Source organism: the organism of the source record quoted next, unplaced genomic scaffold, assembly GCF_019419815.1.
Source record: "Pyrus x bretschneideri cultivar Hongxiangsu unplaced genomic scaffold, Pyrus_bretschneideri_v1 Contig20, whole genome shotgun sequence".
NCBI lineage: Eukaryota > Viridiplantae > Streptophyta > Magnoliopsida > Rosales > Rosaceae > Pyrus > Pyrus x bretschneideri.
Genome location: NW_025999502.1, coordinates 6,970,377 through 6,987,984, shown reverse-complemented (window position 1 = coordinate 6,987,984; position 17,608 = coordinate 6,970,377). Strand labels below are relative to the sequence as shown.

The window sequence follows — 17,608 nt, the reverse complement described above, 5'->3', positions numbered from 1 at the left end:
TTATAGTTTTTACTTTTTAGGGATATAAAATTATTAAATTAATGTATATAATTATTAATATTATAGTTGATTCATACTTTTATTAAGTATATAAATTATAACATAAGATTTTGTGATATCCACATCCACTAGTGTAAATATTTTAAATTGAAGATCAAATTCATTCTTTGTATTCATATAGGGTCAAGGAGTGTAGCTGTAAAAATTCATCAAAATCAGAGTTAAAATAACCGTTAAATCGTGATTTTTCGTTTATAACCGTCAAAAAGCTTTGTCCCATTACTTGATCTCTGAATGTTTTTTTTTTTTGTGATTTTTTGCTGATGTGATCTCCAAGCATATACAAACAATTTTGACGGTTTGGATCGTTGAAATTAGTTTTGGAGAATTCGTAAAACGATAGATTGACTAACATTTAGAGTTTATTTATACTTTCATTAAGTATAACATAAGATTTTGTGGTATCCACTTGTGTAAATATTTTAAATTGAAGATCGAATTCATTCATTGTATTCATATAGGGTCAAGGAGTGTAGTCATAAAAAATCATCAAAATCGGAGTTAAAATAACCGTTAAATCGTGATTTTTCGTTTATAACCGTTGAAAAGCTTAGTCCCGTTACTTGATCTCTGAATGTTTTTTTTTTTGTGATTTTTTGCTGATGTGATCTCCAAGCATATACAAACAATTTTGACGGTTTGGATCGTTGAAATTAGTTTTGGAGAATTCGTAAAACGATAGATTGACTAACACTTAGAGTTTATTTATACTTTTATTAAGTATAACATAAGATTTTGTGGTATCCACTTGTGAAAATATTTTAAATTGAAGATCGAATTCATTCATTGTATTCATATAGGGTCAAGGAGTGTAGTTATAAAAAATCATCAAAATCGGAGTTAAAATAACCGTTAAATCGTGATTTTTCGTTTATAACCGTTGAAAAGCTTTGTCTCGTTACTTGATCGCTGAATGTTTTTTTTTTGTGATTTTTTGCTGATGTGATCTCCAAGCATATACAAACAATTTTGACGGTTTGGATCGTTGAAATTAGTTTTGGAGAATTCGTAAAACGATAGATTGACTAACACTTAGAGTTTATTTATACTTTCATTAAGTATAACATAAGATTTTGTGGTATCCACTTGTGTAAATATTTTAAATTGAAGATTTGAGCGTTTGGTAAACTATTTGCTAAAAGTTTTGTAAGTATTAAAAATAGTGTAAAAGCGTATGGTAACTTTTAATGTCGCATCGATAGTTATATATAAGGACAAAAATAAACATAGTAGTGGAGGTAGTGACAACGGTAGTTGTGGTATGGGCAATGGTGGCAATGACGGTGGCAATGATGGGAGTATGATGGTGGTGCCAATAGGATGTGGTAGCAGTAGTGATGGCGATTGTGGTGGTCGTGGCAATGATAGTTGTGGTGATGGCGGCAGTGATATAAGGTTAGTGTTCACAGTCTTAGGTTGTGCCTGTCGCTTTGTTCGTCCAAAATGTCATTTTAAAAAATTAATGAGGGTATTATAAGAAGTAAAATAATTTATTAAAAGCTCAACTCCATTTTTTATGAGAACAACTTTAAAAGCAACCCGCAACCATCTTTTAAAAATTCATTGCTTCAAAAATAAGTAAGATATTTTATTTTCACCGAACACGTTTCTTTATCTCTTGGAACAGGGAGACAATGAGGGTTTATTGCACTGCTAACCAGTTTTGCCCTCCCATTCTCAAGTGAAGGACACGCGAAAGCAAAAGAGGGGAACAAGTTATGGAAAATGCGTATCCAAATACGAGACTGACTACCAATTCAAGGAGAACGTCGAACTTACCTTCGAAGATCACATCACACAAATCGGAAGAGAGGTGGATTTTGAGGCTTCACAACAGGAGGAAGTAAGCAACTACTTCCATCGTGCCCTTAAAGCCTGTGGTGCACCAAAGCAAGACCAAAGTGGCAAATGGTATATATTGTACCAAGACTTCAAGTCCTACCTTGGCGCATCCTTGACCCAAGGGCAATAGCTCTCCAAGCTACTATTTTTCTTTAATTTTATCTCTATGTATATTCATTTTTATATGCATGCATGAGTCCTCCACCATCTTTTATACTCTTACATGATTTTTTTTTTGTGAAGTAGAATCATCAGAGGCTTAAAGCACCAACACAAAAATGTGTGTCAAAATGTGTGTCCCTGGATACTAAATATATAAGAGGAGCTTGACTCCTTAAGATTGAGGAAGAGTTCTTCGTTCGATTCACATAATTTCATGTTTATAATCAAAACCATTTATATTAACAATCACTTGGTAAAGATCATTTCTACAAAAAATCAATTAAAACTAAGTTTGCTTAGTCAACTAACAATACCAAATAGATAGATGATTCATAATGCTTTGATGGAATCCAACCAAATTTCTTTATTGTTTGATGACTATGATCTCATATTTTATTGATTTTTTGCAAATATTATCTCTATAGAATGATTTATAAAGGGTATTTGTAACAACTCGTCCCGGAATTTACGGAACGGAAAGGTATTTTCGTAAATTTTCACTTTGGGCTAGATATTTTGAAATGAGATTGCTTTTGGTCTTAATTGGTATGCTCATGGGGGGCCCACCCTCTGATTTTATCCTCGGCTCAATTCCACTTTCCCTCTCTTCTTTCTAAGTTGCCGGTCCTCTCTCTCTCTCTCTCTCTCTCTCTCTCTCTCTCACTTTAACTCTCTCTCAAAATAGCTCACTCTTCCCTCAACCTCTCACAACTCACTCTCATCCTCTCCTTTCCCGAGTTTCACACACAAGGCACCACACCCACATACACCACCCTTCTCACCCTCGGACCTCTTCACCTCCCTCGTTCCTCTTCTCCTTTTGTAAACTAGGGTTGTAGCACCATGGAAACCGATGCTAAAACTTGGTGAAATACGGCGAGCATCAACCTCTGATTGGGTGAGCCTCAAGTTCCCTTTCTCTGTCTTAATGGTTGTTTGCCTTGATTTATAAAGTATGTATACTAGTTGTAGGTGAGGGTTTAGCTTGAAAACAACTCAGAGGGATTTTCCCCAGATACCGACGTGGAATCTCGTGGCTTGCAAGCCGTTTTCTAGCCAACTCTAGCCACGGCTGAACCAAATTTTGGTATAGTTCTTTTCCCCTCCTCCGTAGCTTTAAATCCACATATCGCATGACTTGTGTTGGTCAAATTTTGGGGTTGATTGGAGTTGGGAATGTTCCAGCATTCTTCTCTATTGAAAATGGCCAACCCGGCTTGAAATGGATCGATTCGACCCGTATTCATAAACAAATTTCGAACCCAGCCCAAAACCCAGCTCCAAGCCCAACCTTTTAGCCTGGCCCAAACCCAAATAATAACTGGCCCACTAACCCAAGCCCAACCCGTTGACCCAGATTCGATCCGTTGACCAACCCGACCCGACTCGGATGGAATATTCCGTCAGGGAATACTCTCTGGAATATTCGTGGAATATTATCTGGAATATTCTTTGTGTTAAATTTTTGTTGACTTTTACGAAATTTGTCCGGGACCCCTCTATGGGTAGTTTGACGTCCTGAATTCGTTTCCAATGTCCGTTTTCCCAAATTCAATCTTTTTAGTATAATTTTATTAATTGGTCGCTTTATGTGCTTAGGTGCAATTGTTTATGGTGTTCACTTCTTCCCTAGTTCGCATGGCTACTCAACGACGGAGTATCTGTAAGTGGACCCCTTCTAAAATGCATGTTTTACTATTAGAAATGCATACATGAAAAGCATGATTTGATGACTACATTTTATGAAACATTTTTGAGTAAATTGGAGTTACACTTTATGATATATCATGCTTTATCGAATTTATGTTCTTTGTAGTATATATGATTTATGATTATATACTATGAACATAATTTATGATATGATGTTTAAGCTATTGAGCTCCGTTGAGATTCATACATATACTTTGGAAAAATTATGTTCAATGATTTTTGTGCTTATCTAGTGGTCACTATATGCCTACGAGTAAATGATATCTATATATGGCTTCGGTCAAGTGCTGTAGGAGCCTATGTGTGATTGATATTTATATATGGCTTCAGTTGGGTGCTGTAGGATCCTACATGCGAATGAAGGACTTCGAGCGAAAGAAGTGTTCTATATGCCTTCGGGCAAATGAAGAGTTCTATATGCCTTCGGGCGATACTGATACCACTATTTAACACACTATATATGATATATGTTTTATTGAAGGTTTTATGGCATGCTAGGGTTTTTGGAAAACCTATTACATATTATGCTATTGAGTTTTCATAAACTTTGGGTGTTAGTACGTTGTTGAATAATTGTTTTAGTACTACTTATATATCGACTTGGTCTACTCATGTTTTGTTTTGCACCCCCTTAGGACTTGGAATCGAGGCGTACAATCGCGGTGTTAAGGCACTCCCGCATTGACATCATTGAGTCCTCTAGGTATATGACCCATTCCTTTGTTCATTCAATTTTATATTGTTCATTTTCTAGTGTCTCGGTTTAGTTGTATGCTCTGAATACGTTATATATTTGCATATTCATTATTTTTAAATTTATAACTTTTATTTATGTTCTTCACTTCTCATGCATGTTAGTATGGCTTCGTCACCTTTGGGTGTCGGCCAACACGTGTCTGACTACTTATGTCAAATCACAATCTCATACCTCATATTATAAACATTACAATGTCATACCTCATCTTACGAAATTGTCGCTATGTTATACCTCATTAGAAAATTCTGTTAATTTATCTGCTAACTGCTGACTTGGCAGGCAGATGACCTGCTATCTTGTCCAACTGAATTAAAAAATTTATTCAAATTCTCTCTCGCCATCACCCTTTCCCTACCAATCTATGCTTTTCTCTAGAGCCACCAAATGGAACTCGACCAGCTCAGAGCCCGGGAACAAGTCATGCACGTACGGCTTTTGCAACGTCAGCAAGTTCAATTAGCAGCTATAGATTGTAGACAACAGGTGATCAGGTAAGCGCGGGTTTGTGATGAACAGGTGAGGATCATGGTGGTTTGGGATTGGCTGGGTTCTGGTGACAGTACATGTTATGGGCGGCACATATCAGGTGCAGTGACAATGGGTTAGGCAGGTGATGGGGGGGGATGCAAGTGGTTCGGTAGTGAGTAGGTGTGACTAGACCTGGCATTTTCAACCCTATCCATTAATCTGACATATTAAAATTAGTATTCGGATGAGTGCTAAACTGGTCGGGTCATTAACGAGTCAACTCGTTAATCACCAGTTATTTAACGGGTTATTTTGGGTCAACCCACAAAACCCATTAACCACCCGTTAACACCCATTACTGAGAACTTTTGTGTAATTTTAAATTTTCACTCTTTTATTCATTTGCAGTTAGATATAATTTCTAGTATTAGCAATACTGTATTGCTGCAAAATACGTTGGAAGGCTAATTTCCCAGCTCCCACCAGTTTAGCCTATTCATATTTCGTCTTTGGACTTATCAATGGCAAGTTTTGGGGGTCATGGGATGGCCAGACCTTCGCTTGATCTTGATATTCTACCTGGGAGTGCTTCATCTTCCATGCCCAATTTACCTTACCAACCTAACGGGGTTTCAGACATGGATAAGTCCCTCATGAGTGACATTGCTGCAAATGCCATGGAAGAGTTGCTTAGGCTTTTGCAGACCAATGAACCCTTGTGGATGAAGTCTTCTATTGATAGGAGGGATGTTCTTAATCTCGAAACCTATGAGAGGATTTTTCCGAGGGCTAATGATCATTTGATTATTTTGGTTGCCTATCTTACTACGGCTGCTGCTTCTCCAAACCTTGGTCCTAGAGATGTTGATGATTGGCGAAACGGTTCTCTGCCTGAAAATGCCAACCCCTCAGATTATGAACGTATAAAATTGATAAAAAGTCAACTTCTACTATACAAAATGGGGTTGTATTTGATTTGGATGAAATGTTAAAAAAAAATAAAAAAAATGTTAACGGGTGACTTATTAAATTAACAGGTTGGGTTTGGGTGACCCGTTACCTTAACAGGTTGGGTTCGGATGACCCGTTAAATTAACGGTTCGGGTCAAACCCAACCCAAACCCAGTAAACTCGACCCATTTACAAGTTTACTACCAATCTGTGCTATTCCCTGGAGCCACTGAGTGGAACTTGACCAGCTTCGAGCCCAAGACCGAGTCAGGCACGCCTAATTGAAACTTGTTTGCAATTACTCTAATCAACCCAGTACTTACACCACGCAACTCGACCCCTATAACCTGCTAATCAGACACTGCAACTGTCACACCTAGACCTGTAAACAGGTCGGGTTTGACCCAACCCGTTAATTTAACGGGTCATTCGAACTTAACCCGTTAAGGTAACGGGTCACCTAAACCCAACTCGTTTCACCCATTTCATCCTTTAACAATTTTTTTTTTTAATTTTTCTCTTACATTTCATCCAACTCAAATACAGCCTCATTTTGTATAGTAGAAGTCGACTTTCTATCAATTTTATACGTTCATAATCTGAGGGTTTGGCGTTTTCAGGCAGAGAACCGTTTCGCCAATCATCAACATCTCTAGGACCAAGGTTTGGAGAAGCAGCAATCGCAGTAAGATAGGCAACCAAAATAATCAAATGACTATTAGCCTTCGGAAAAATCCTCTCGTAGGTTTCGAGATTAAGAACATCCTTCTCATCAGTAGAAGACTTCATCTACAAGGGTTCATTGGTCTGCAAAAGCCTAAGCAACTCTTCCATGGCATTTGCAGCAATGTCAATAATGAGGGACTTATCCATGTCCGAAATTCCATTAGGCTAGTAAGGTAAATTAGGCATGGAAGATGAAGCACTCCTAGGTAGAACATCAAGATCAAGCGAAGTTTTGACCATTCCATAACCCCCAAAACTTGCCATTGATAAGTTCAAAGACGAAATATGAATAGGCTGAACTGGTGGCAGCTGGGAAATTGGCCTTCCAACGTATTTTGCAGCAATACAGTATTGCAAATACTAGACACTATATCTAACTACAAATTAATGAAAGAGTGAAAATTTGAAATTACACAAAAGTCCTCAATAACACGTGTCAATGGGTGGTTAACGGGTTTCACGGGTTGACCCAAAATGACCCGTTAATGACCTGACCCGTTTAGCACTCACCTGAATACTAATTTTAACGGGTCAGGTCAGGTTGGATTAACAGGTGGGGTTGAAAATGCCAAGTCTAATTGGTTGGGAGAAGGAGAGAGAGAATTAGAAGAAATTTTTTAATTTTTTAATATTTAATTCATTTTTTAATTTAATTGGGCAAGATAGTGGGTTCTCTGTTTGCCAAATCAATAGTTAATAGACAAATTAGGAGATTGTTTAACGGATAAGTCTAACATCGAACATTGCAATAAATTTGTAAGATGAAGTACGATATTGTAATTTTAAAAGCATGAGGTATGAGATTTTAGTTCGATCTATAATTAAGGTAATTTTGTGTAATTTATCATTTGTAATATTAACAGTTCGGATCATAAATTCAAAATCTCGTGAATCCACCCCACGAAGTAAGGGGAGTGTAGTCAATTTAGATTTCAAAGGATTTAAATGTACTTTTTAAGTGGTAGATTTCAAAGGATTCTAATAGATTCTAGAATTGTATATGGAATTTGATAGCTTTACATGAATTATATTATAGATTTCTATGAATTTGTATGGGCTTCTTTTATGAATTTCTTAGTATTTTGAAAAAATTAGAAATCACATACAGAGCTGTTAGATCATTTTTAATAAAATCTTTTGATTGAGATTAAACTGCCCTCATGACCTACTGCACACCAAACGGCACATGCAACAGAAGTACTTGCCTAGGAGAGCATGAGACTGGTGGGGACTCCTCTGTGGAAAGATTAGAACTTTTGCCAATAGAAGGGATTAGGGTTTAGGGTGAGTCACTTCACCTTGTTAAAAATGGTTGTAAAAATGGTTTAGGGTGAGTCACTTCACCTGCAGCCCATAGGATTCTTGATAGTGTTTGGTATATATACCATCCACCTTCAAATCCATCAAAATCCCTCTTCCATTCAAATCCTATCAAATCTTTTGCATTCTCATTTAAACTGAATTTAGATGTATTCCATAAAATCTTAATTGACTATCCTTAGATTTGGATGTATTCTTTAAAATCATCTTAAATCATACTCTGACTACACCATGATTTCTAAATCTTTTAAAATCCTCTTTTAAAACTGTAATTGACTATATCCTGATTTTAAAGTCTATCAAAATCCTATCAAATCATATTTTGACTACGCCCTCTAAATTGAGAAGGAACTCCTCCTCAACAGTTAAGGAGCTAAATTAGTTCCTACTTATATAATAAAGTGGGGAAGATAAAAACACCTCATAGATTACAGCAAAACTAAAATATAGTAACAAAACTCAAATTTGGGGTTGAACTCTCCTTTCAATTTCCATCATCATCCACTAGGCAATAACCGAATTACAAAGAAAACAGTATCAAATTCAAATTTCATCACATCCGGCAATCAAATAACAACAAACCGCATTTCCCCGTCCCTTCTCTTCTTGACTTCACTCGTCTCGTACCTAACGTGAAGCCAAATATTTCATCACAGCGTGCCACGTGTAAGCACAGCTGGCCTGCAGCCAATAGGACTCCTAGACACCGAACAAGCCCCAGCAAGTAAAAAGCTTTTATAAAGTCGGGCTGAGTTTGGTGAAGGATTTGACAAAGCAATTGGACTAGAACGCCCCTCAAACTTGAAAAGTCATAACTGGCTTTAAAAAATAGATTTATGATACGCAAGGGCATTTTTGTAAGAAAATAGAGAAAATAAAATACTAATTCAAACTATCAATCAACAAAACTCTCTTTGTTAACTAAAAAAAACCCCAAAAACCGTATATTAGTGGAGAAATTAGTAAAAGACACGTCCTATACTTTAACATTAGCGCCATTTTGTTACTCATTTATTGAAGCATTGTAAAAAATCTTTAAGAACAAGTAGCGCCTGTAAATAAAAAAGGCCTTTTAAACAAATGCATCCACGTGCAAAAATGCCAATTTTTTTTATTAAATGGACAAATTTACACTAAGGTGTTTGATATATATGTTAATTGCTATTGCACAGTAGGTTAAATATAATATTTGACATTAAACTCGTCGTTTACGAATATAAAATTATATGTTTACTTACTTCCAAGTAAAGTCTAAAGAAAAAGTTAGAGTAGGCATCCATAAAGCCGTTTTACTCACTTGTTTTTTTTAAAGCAGCACCCCACATTCCACTTCATCCCTGTCCTTATTCCACCGTCTTCTCTCCACCAAAAACAAATAAATAAACACAAATAAAAATGCATTTTTCAGCTCCATTTGCTCACTCCAAACAGTGAATAAAGCAATCCCACCACTCCCCAGATCAGATCTCACCTTCTCTCCACTCCACCACCACCCAATGATTTCTATCCTCTGAATCATCCATCGTGAATTTTGTAAACCACCGACTGATCGTTTCCCATGGCGACACTGCAGAAATTCAAGCTCTTAGCGACTCAATGCGCCGTCGCCGGAAGCCCAACGCGGAGCCCATCGGCCAGCCCAGTCATCCACCTCCGCCGCCGCAAGACGCTAAGAATGTTCCTGACCCGCCAGGATCGCCGCCGATTGCCTCGCCAAACCAATTCCTCGGAATCTCCACCCATTAACGGTGACAATCGCGACGGTGATTCGCCGCAGAAGAGCAAGGAGGTCGCTCGAGTTCGGCGCAAGCTGAAGGACCTCTTCGTGTCGTCGCCGCCGTTCGAAGATAGGATTTCGGATAGGAGGAGTGGAGGAATTGGGGACGAAGTAGAAGGGCGAGGGTTGTTATCGGCAACCGGAAGTGGTGATGGTTCCGGTGAGATTCCGACTCAGCGAGGCGCAGGCTTATCGCTTCGGCCAATAACGGCGTCGTTTCGAAATAGGTTACTGAAACGAGCTTGGCGGCCTGTTCTGGTTACCATCCCCGAGTAACTCGATTTTCTGTGAATGTACGGATAATTCCTTTTTTTTTTTTTTTTTTTGGAAAATATGAATTTTTGGTACTCTGGAGTGTAATCTTATTATGTTAGTTTTTTTTTTAAATTTTTTTAATTTATATAAATAGTAAATAAGAAATTAAATTTGTTTTCCGAAATAAGAAATTTAGATTCATTTATAATGTTTGGTGGCAACGGACATATTTTGCCGCCGCCCAAGGCTAATGTGCGCCGGGAGTTGCTACTGTTAACGAGAAGTGTACCGACCACGATACGTCGGGCCTGGCCTTTGTGGCGAAACCGGTCGCGGAACGTGCCGCGCATATTAGCGTCATCTGTGCATCTTATCAGTTAGATTTAGATGTACGTCAAGATCTTATCATTAAAAGCATGGTGGGTTTGTGGAATTTTCTTGTGGAGTAATAATATTTTTATTTCAAAGGGTTTAGGCCAATTCGTCCAAGTCTTTTTTGCACTTAAAATTGAATTATTTTATAAGAGAATAACTTATATAAAATGAGTTTATTATTAAGTGATGTTCAGCCCAACAATATATTTTTATGTCGAATTTCTCTTCAAGTGACAATGCATTATTAAGTCTCTGTGACGGTGAATGCATTTTACACATAAAGCTAAATTATAATATTATAGTCACTTAGTATTACGATCTAATGTATTCCTATTTACTTGTAAATGACAGGTGTTAGGTTTGATTTTCACCAAAAGCGAACTTGAACTACATTATTACTAGTCCATTGTAAGGTTAAGCTCATCTCTCTCCCCCTTGTGTTGATAATATCGTTTATTCAAAAAAAAAAAATTTATAAGATTATGAGCACGTGCAAGGTCCATTCTTTCTTCGATGTGGATTAATATTCTCAACAAGAGGGTTTGAATGCTGGATGTAATAGGTTGAAGAGTAAGACTCTAACTACCAGGATAATTCACAACTTGCATGATAAAACAATGTTCTTATTTATTTTGTAATTAAATGAGGGGCAAGTCTTAGTTTGGACTACTGAATATTTTGACTTTATATCCATTGAATTGACAAGTAAATATAAATATATTTTCTCAACTTAGTCGTAACCGTTTATTTTTTCTACTAACGATAGTGTGTAGGGTTGGACATTGAAGAAGCAAGGACAAGGTTTGGACGAAGAAATCAGGGGAGTAAATAATTTTTAATTAAAAGACCGTCTCCTTCGGCTTGCATGCGTTGATGTTCAGAGAGGTTCAATTATCAAGTGCATAGACTATTGGGCCCGACACATCTTTAGTGGGCAAATTTGCCTGCATTTTTTCACGGTTGTGCTTCAAATGCTTGCAAACTTAATCATGATTTGGAACACAAATTGCAGAGGATAATCATTTGAATCATGTCCTTAATTGTAAATTAAGAAACAAAGGTGAGGAGCTACTGGGCTTGTTAAGATTTGAAAGGACCCAACCTTTGCCTAGTAAACTTCGTAAATTTGGGCCTTACCTATTATTGGGCTGCGTATGGCCCTTTTCCCAAGAGGTCAGGCTCATGTGGCTGAACTGAGCCAGTGTTCGTTGACAACAATACAACACATTAAAAAATTCAGATCGATTCATGTTCCTTTCATATAGTTTTGATCGCACATTTGACATTGTCATCATAACCTTGTATTGTGATTCTTACCATTAGATTTTCAACACATACGTTTCGATTTCGGGTTGAGAACTTTTCTTCTTCTAAATTATTATAATAGTTTCGAACTCTTTATTCCTTTTAACAATAATAGTACAAAAAAATATAATTTATCAAACTCTTCACTATTTTTCTTTACAACTAATTATTTTACAAATACAACAAAAACAACTTATATGCAAGGTAACAGCAATACCGAATTGGCGGGTAATCCAATTAAATTTTGGTAGGGTCTTTGTCTCTTTAAAGCAAAGATTAATTTATCTAATATTTTAACATAATATTTTATAATATTAACATATGAATTGACAAAAAATTCATAAAAAATCTCATTTAAAAAAAAAAATCTTTGCTTGTAAATAGTAGTAGACGTGACAATTAGTATTATGTATTCACAATGATTACGAGCGAGTACAAATCCTCTTGGAGTAAATTAGAGTGATTTACAATTTTGCCCAAAGATCCCACTGACATAACGACATACCACATGCAGTCAGCGATCCCCCTCTATACTTTTGATGTCGTCCAGGAGAGATTTTTTTTTAGTGTAACTGAAATATAGAGTGATACATCATATGTTATTATATTAACGTTAGAATATATGTGTTAAAAAATTAATAATTTAAAAAATATAATTTCTTAACATTTATATAAAAACATGCAGTGTAGCACTCATATTCTCATCATGAAAAAATTCTTGTCGTCCACCATATCAAAATTGACCACGTGACACTTCCACTCGACGACACGTCTCGGAACCAAACTCCACGTCAGCCATACAAATCATCGAACACTCGGTAGACCCCACACAGCAATAAACAACGATTCGGCCTTCACATTTAGGCCTCATTATCTTATCCCATTCTGTCAGACTAGACATTCATATAAAGTCGCCGTCCGAAAAACCATAAAATTCTGAAGACTCCGAGCACGTTAAAAGACGACTATGTGATTTCGTCGGTCAATTTTCAGGCGTTCTCTCTCCCTCCAATTTCCCACGCGCTACCACCTTCAACCTCCACGAGGCGCCACTGGTCAGCAATCACGTGCTTCTGTCGCGCTCTTGCGTCTATGTCAGTTTGAGGCGAGATCGATCCAAGGGTGTGCGTTGGGGGCCTCTGATATTTCGGTTGCTGACTGGCGCCTGTGATGAGAAGGACGATAAGATGGGCGGAGTGACCTCTTCGATCGCAGCCAAGTTCGCTTTTTTCCCGCCGAGTCCGCCGTCGTACACAGTCGTCGCCGACGAGTCGTGTGAAGGGAGGTTCCTCATTCCGGAGGTACCGAGGAGGGACGACGTGGATGTGCTGAAGCTCAGGAATCGCCGGGGGAATGAAATCGTGGCCGTACACGTCAAGCACCCCAAGGCCTCTGCAACTATGCTTTACTCCCATGGAAATGCTGCTGATTTGGGGCAGATGTTTGAGCTCTTCGTCGAATTGAGTACTCGCCTGCGGATTAATTTGATGGGGTAAGCACGTGCTTATGATTGTGGATTTTGGTTTCTTGGTTTTTGAATTTGATTACTTTCAAATGGGTTGGTAATAATTCTTATGGGATTTCAAAGCTGAAGTTTTTTTTGGTAGTGTTTGTTAGTTAATTCAGTTTATTTATTGCTAATTATTTCAGCTTAGAGTTATAAATGTGAAAATATATTATGAAGTAAATCTTGTAAAATTTGGAAGCATCGCTACAAAATTGGTTGGCTGAGCTCAATTATTTCCTTTTACAAGTATTCCAAGAAATGCAAAATTGCAAATCAATGCCACAATAATGGAAAATGAAAGCAAAAGTATAAAACTTTAACGAAATAGTTATATTTCTTTAACACACGAAGCAAATTGGGCCTAATTGGTGGCACATTATGATCTTTTGAGCTAGTTAGAAGTGAAATTTTCCCTTCCACGCGGACATAGACTTGCGGTTTTGGTGTTTATATGTTATTTTTATGTTCATGTCAAGTTTCTATATTCCCAACAGGAAAAGCTGGATTTGCTACAATGTAGCATAGGAGGTGAATAATGTAACCATAAAGCTCATGTTGGTTTTAAATTGATTATTTGCCCTTACGAAAGTAAAATTTTTACGCGAGCAATTGAAGATAAACTATAACAGTGAAGTTATAATCTTATCTTGCCTAGACTAAAACCTTATGCATGGTTAGATATTAGAATTTTGTTCAGCTGCGTGCAGTCCGTATGCGTGCTTGCAAGCACAAATAGTGTAGACTCATTTGGAGAGTAATATGTATTTGAAATTATGTGGTTTTAGTGAATAGCGATTTTATGCTATTGTGCATGCACTTCTAGTTCTACATGCAGTTTGCAAACAATGACAGGAATAGTAGACAATAATGCATACTGTTTCCTTTTATTTACTAAACATCCGGATGAAAAACAAAATGGGTTTTATATACACCCATAACCAAGCAACCAAAGCGAAAATAAAAATAGACTAACGAAACACTTCACATGTAGTAACGTTGGTGAAGGGAGTCATCTTCCACGATTCACACAAAAATACCAATCAGATAATGTCTCAAGAATTTTACTTAAACAGAGGAACATGACAAGATGTTCAACTATGTACACAGGTCAATCAGATTATCAAACACATTATGTTTGGTACTGAGATTAAAGAACTCAAAAACAAGATTCTTTTCTAAATAATTATAGTAACCAACAAGCATTCAGTCAAGACATTTTGAAATATCACCAAAAGATACAAGCACATATTAGATCCTTGTGCACTGGTAGGCCCTCATTTTTTTATTGGCTCCTTTCTTTAACTGATTATAATATGTTCTCTATCGGTGACTTAATTTAATAGTGTTTGTTTACATGGATTTCGCAGGTATGATTACTCTGGTTATGGACAGTCAACTGGAAAGGTTAGAAGCCTAGTCTCAATTATGCTGTCATAAGATGCTAGCTTCTTAATGTGTTTTCGAGATCTTAGTGTTAGATATGGTTTATCCAACTTAAATGGTGTAATGTATAATTGTCTCTGTGTATCTTTGGATTCATTTGTTTTTCTTTTTTTATTGGAGGGTGTTAGATCATGGTTTCTGTTTATTTCTTGTTCAAGATATTAAGCTTCTGATCCGACTGTTTAAAACAAATAAATTCATTATACTTTTCTTAGGCTGGGAACTAATGGCTAAATGGGCACTTGAGTGTGGAAAATGTGAATGCAGATATATCGTGCAAAGATGGAATTTGACTAGGAAACTAAGGTTGGAGATTCTTTTGCATGTTAGTATCCTTGTATTTTGGTGGTTGATTTTCCAAGAGAAAAATGGACTGTAGCTTGATGCATCTGAATATATGTTTGTTTCCTTTTGTTATTATACGCAAGTGATAAATGTGGGTATTGCATACCATTCATTGATGTCAGATGCTTGCCAAATTATTTTGTTAATGCGTCTAAACAGTTAGGTTTGATAGCAGTTCATGCTTAATGAGTAACAGTCACCCTTTCCTCTTGAATCAGGCAACGGAGTGTAATACGTATGCGGACATTGATGCAGCTTATAAATGCCTCAAGGAGAAATACGGGGTCAAAGATGACCAACTAATATTATATGGTCAGTCTGTTGGTAGTGGTCCCACTGTTGATCTTGCATCACGTCTACCAACCTTGAGAGGTGTGGTGTTACACAGTCCCATTTTGTCTGGGCTGAGGGTGTTGTACCCTGTCAAGCGGACATACTGGTTTGATATTTACAAGGTAATTTTGTACCAGTGATTTTACACTGTCTGCTAGCTTCATCCTACAAATGGGACTTATATATATTTTTCCAGATTGACCAAAAAATATTCTCTTTTTCAGAATATCGACAAAATTTCAATGGTGAACTGTCCTGTCCTGGTTATACATGTAAGTTTATCTCCTCTCTTCCAGTTCTTACTCTTCTCTCTGTGCACACACACACGTCTGAATGCAGACAGAGTTTGAAGTGTAACCACATGGAGTTTATAGTAAATTTTCAATAGATTACAAGTCTGTAGATTAATGCATGGTAGAGTTTTCAACATATTATCGAAGTTTATGGTAGACTTGGTCACTTTCTCCTGCTGTTAGGGACAGAAGACGTAAAAGGATGCTTCATGCATCATCTATCGGACGAATGAAATAAGTGAATTTGGTTTAGCAAAAACTTATTGTGGTTTGGGAATTGCATTTTAGGTGAGATTTTAGTCATCGTCACCTCATTGGAATCAGGAGAGGGTAGCCACATCATTTTAAATGGTTATGTTACCGCCAGTCATTCACATTCCCTTTCCATCTTTTCTCATACCACAAACTGTTGTTTGTTTTGCGTGGAAAGTAGTAATAAAATGTTCTATGCCCAGGGGACAGCAGACGAGGTTGTAGATTCGTCCCATGGGAAGCAGCTTTGGGTGCTTTGCAAGGAAAAGTACGACCCCTTATGGCTCAGTGGAGGTGGGCACGGCAATCTTGAGCTTTACCCAGAATTTATCAAACATCTAAAGAAATTTGTACACAGCCTTGGCAAGTCAAAATCGACCACAAATGGTTCTAGAACAAGTACACTAGATTCTGAGAACGAGAACAAACCATCTGAAACCGGTACTTCAGATTCATGCGACGCAGGTTCTGATCTTCCAGAAGTTTCTAGAAACAGTTTAGATAGTCGACTAGAGAAGTCTAAAAAGTCGAAGAAGCCCGAAAAGTCTCGGATGAGCACTGACCGAGCCGACACGTTTAGGAGAAAGAAGGGTTTAGCGTAGTGACTTGTTATTACATGGAGAGCAGCTGAAATAAGGTACGTTATTCAAATGATGTATCAAAATTCCAAATGGAATGGATCTGATTTGGGCGTGGTGTTCACATAAATTATATGTTTCATTTTGTATGTATATGTATATTCTGCAGCGAGGGAAAACCCTGCTTTGTATTTCTAATGGAAAATGAGCGTCATTTAAACACGCCAGAGATCTTCGCCATCAGCATTTCGTGCATTTTCGTACTTTTAAGGGAAGTGATTTTCTCACGCCTTGTTAGCATTTGAATTGACTAACTCGGGAGAACTAAGGGACATAAAAGGGTGTTCTGAAATTAATTCACATTTCTACCGTCTTTGGGAGAAAATTGGCCTCATGGAAGAATCAGATGACAAAAATCAATAGACGTGTGCAGAAATGGTGTACAAATATAAATATACATTTTTAATGAATAATGGTTTAAAGAATGTCGCACGTTGTTCGTTTGTGACCGAAATGTCATTGGTTCGAGTTGTGAAAACAACCTATTTGCAAAGTAAAGGTAAAACTGTGTACGATAGACGTTTTTTCCCTCCCCCGACTTTCTTAAGTGAAAAGTATTATTGACTTGGAGTCTGCCTTTTAATGGTTTAGAGAAATTGGGAATTTAGTGGTGGTAACATCATAAACTTCCACACATCCGATGAACTAGGCATGCTAATGGGCAAATCCGCATATGATCAGAATTTTATATTTCGTTATGGCCCAAGCCGCGAAACGTCCCCCTGCCATCGAGAATCTTCCGGTGGAAGATCCTTATATTTGGATTTTAACAGAGTACAGGCTTAAAGGGAAACACTTGCCACGGGCAACCAGCAAGCGCACTAGATTGTTCTGTATAAAGGTGATCCATAAACTGTAAAATCTAACGTAGAGCATTGGTTCCTCTCTGTTTCAAGTCGAATTTTTATTCTATAACGTTGAGATAAAAATTGAACAACAAACAAGGTGGCACACAGGCTAGCTAGGTTGGGTTTAACTGTTGATAACCCAGTACTTTGGTTTAAAGAACCCCTAATGTAATCTCTGATCTTCTCATTGAGGATAGCACTTTTTAGTAATTTTCTTTGGTGCGAAAAACTCTTTTTCTCT

General features: G+C 37.2%; 2 protein-coding genes and 1 long non-coding RNA gene across 4 annotated transcripts; all 3 read left to right on the top strand.

Annotated features, from left to right (window-relative positions):
• The first annotated feature begins 2,697 nt into the window (after positions 1–2,697).
• Positions 2,698–7,584, top strand: LOC125477045. 2 transcript variants are annotated; one of them, XR_007258281.1, is made up of 5 exons: positions 2,698–2,962; positions 3,037–3,151; positions 3,664–3,727; positions 4,410–4,477; positions 4,907–7,584. It is a non-coding gene; the product is annotated as an uncharacterized LOC125477045 (long non-coding RNA). The 2 variants fall into 2 exon arrangements; XR_007258280.1 differs by having other exon boundaries at positions 3,031–3,151.
• Positions 7,585–9,072: 1,488 nt separating this feature from the next.
• Positions 9,073–10,212, top strand: LOC103936626. The gene has a single exon (XM_018644845.2). It carries the CDS (start codon positions 9,555–9,557, stop codon positions 10,047–10,049), a length of 495 nt encoding a protein of 164 aa, XP_018500361.2. The 5' UTR covers positions 9,073–9,554; the 3' UTR covers positions 10,050–10,212.
• Positions 10,213–12,676: 2,464 nt separating this feature from the next.
• On the top strand, positions 12,677–16,681 carry LOC103936618 (alpha/beta hydrolase domain-containing protein 17B). The gene is made up of 5 exons (XM_009346460.3): positions 12,677–13,200; positions 14,583–14,619; positions 15,222–15,458; positions 15,561–15,608; positions 16,085–16,681. Exons 1-5 carry the CDS (start codon positions 12,896–12,898, stop codon positions 16,481–16,483), a joined length of 1,026 nt encoding a protein of 341 aa, XP_009344735.2. The 5' UTR covers positions 12,677–12,895; the 3' UTR covers positions 16,484–16,681.
• Positions 16,682–17,608: the final 927 nt, after the last annotated feature.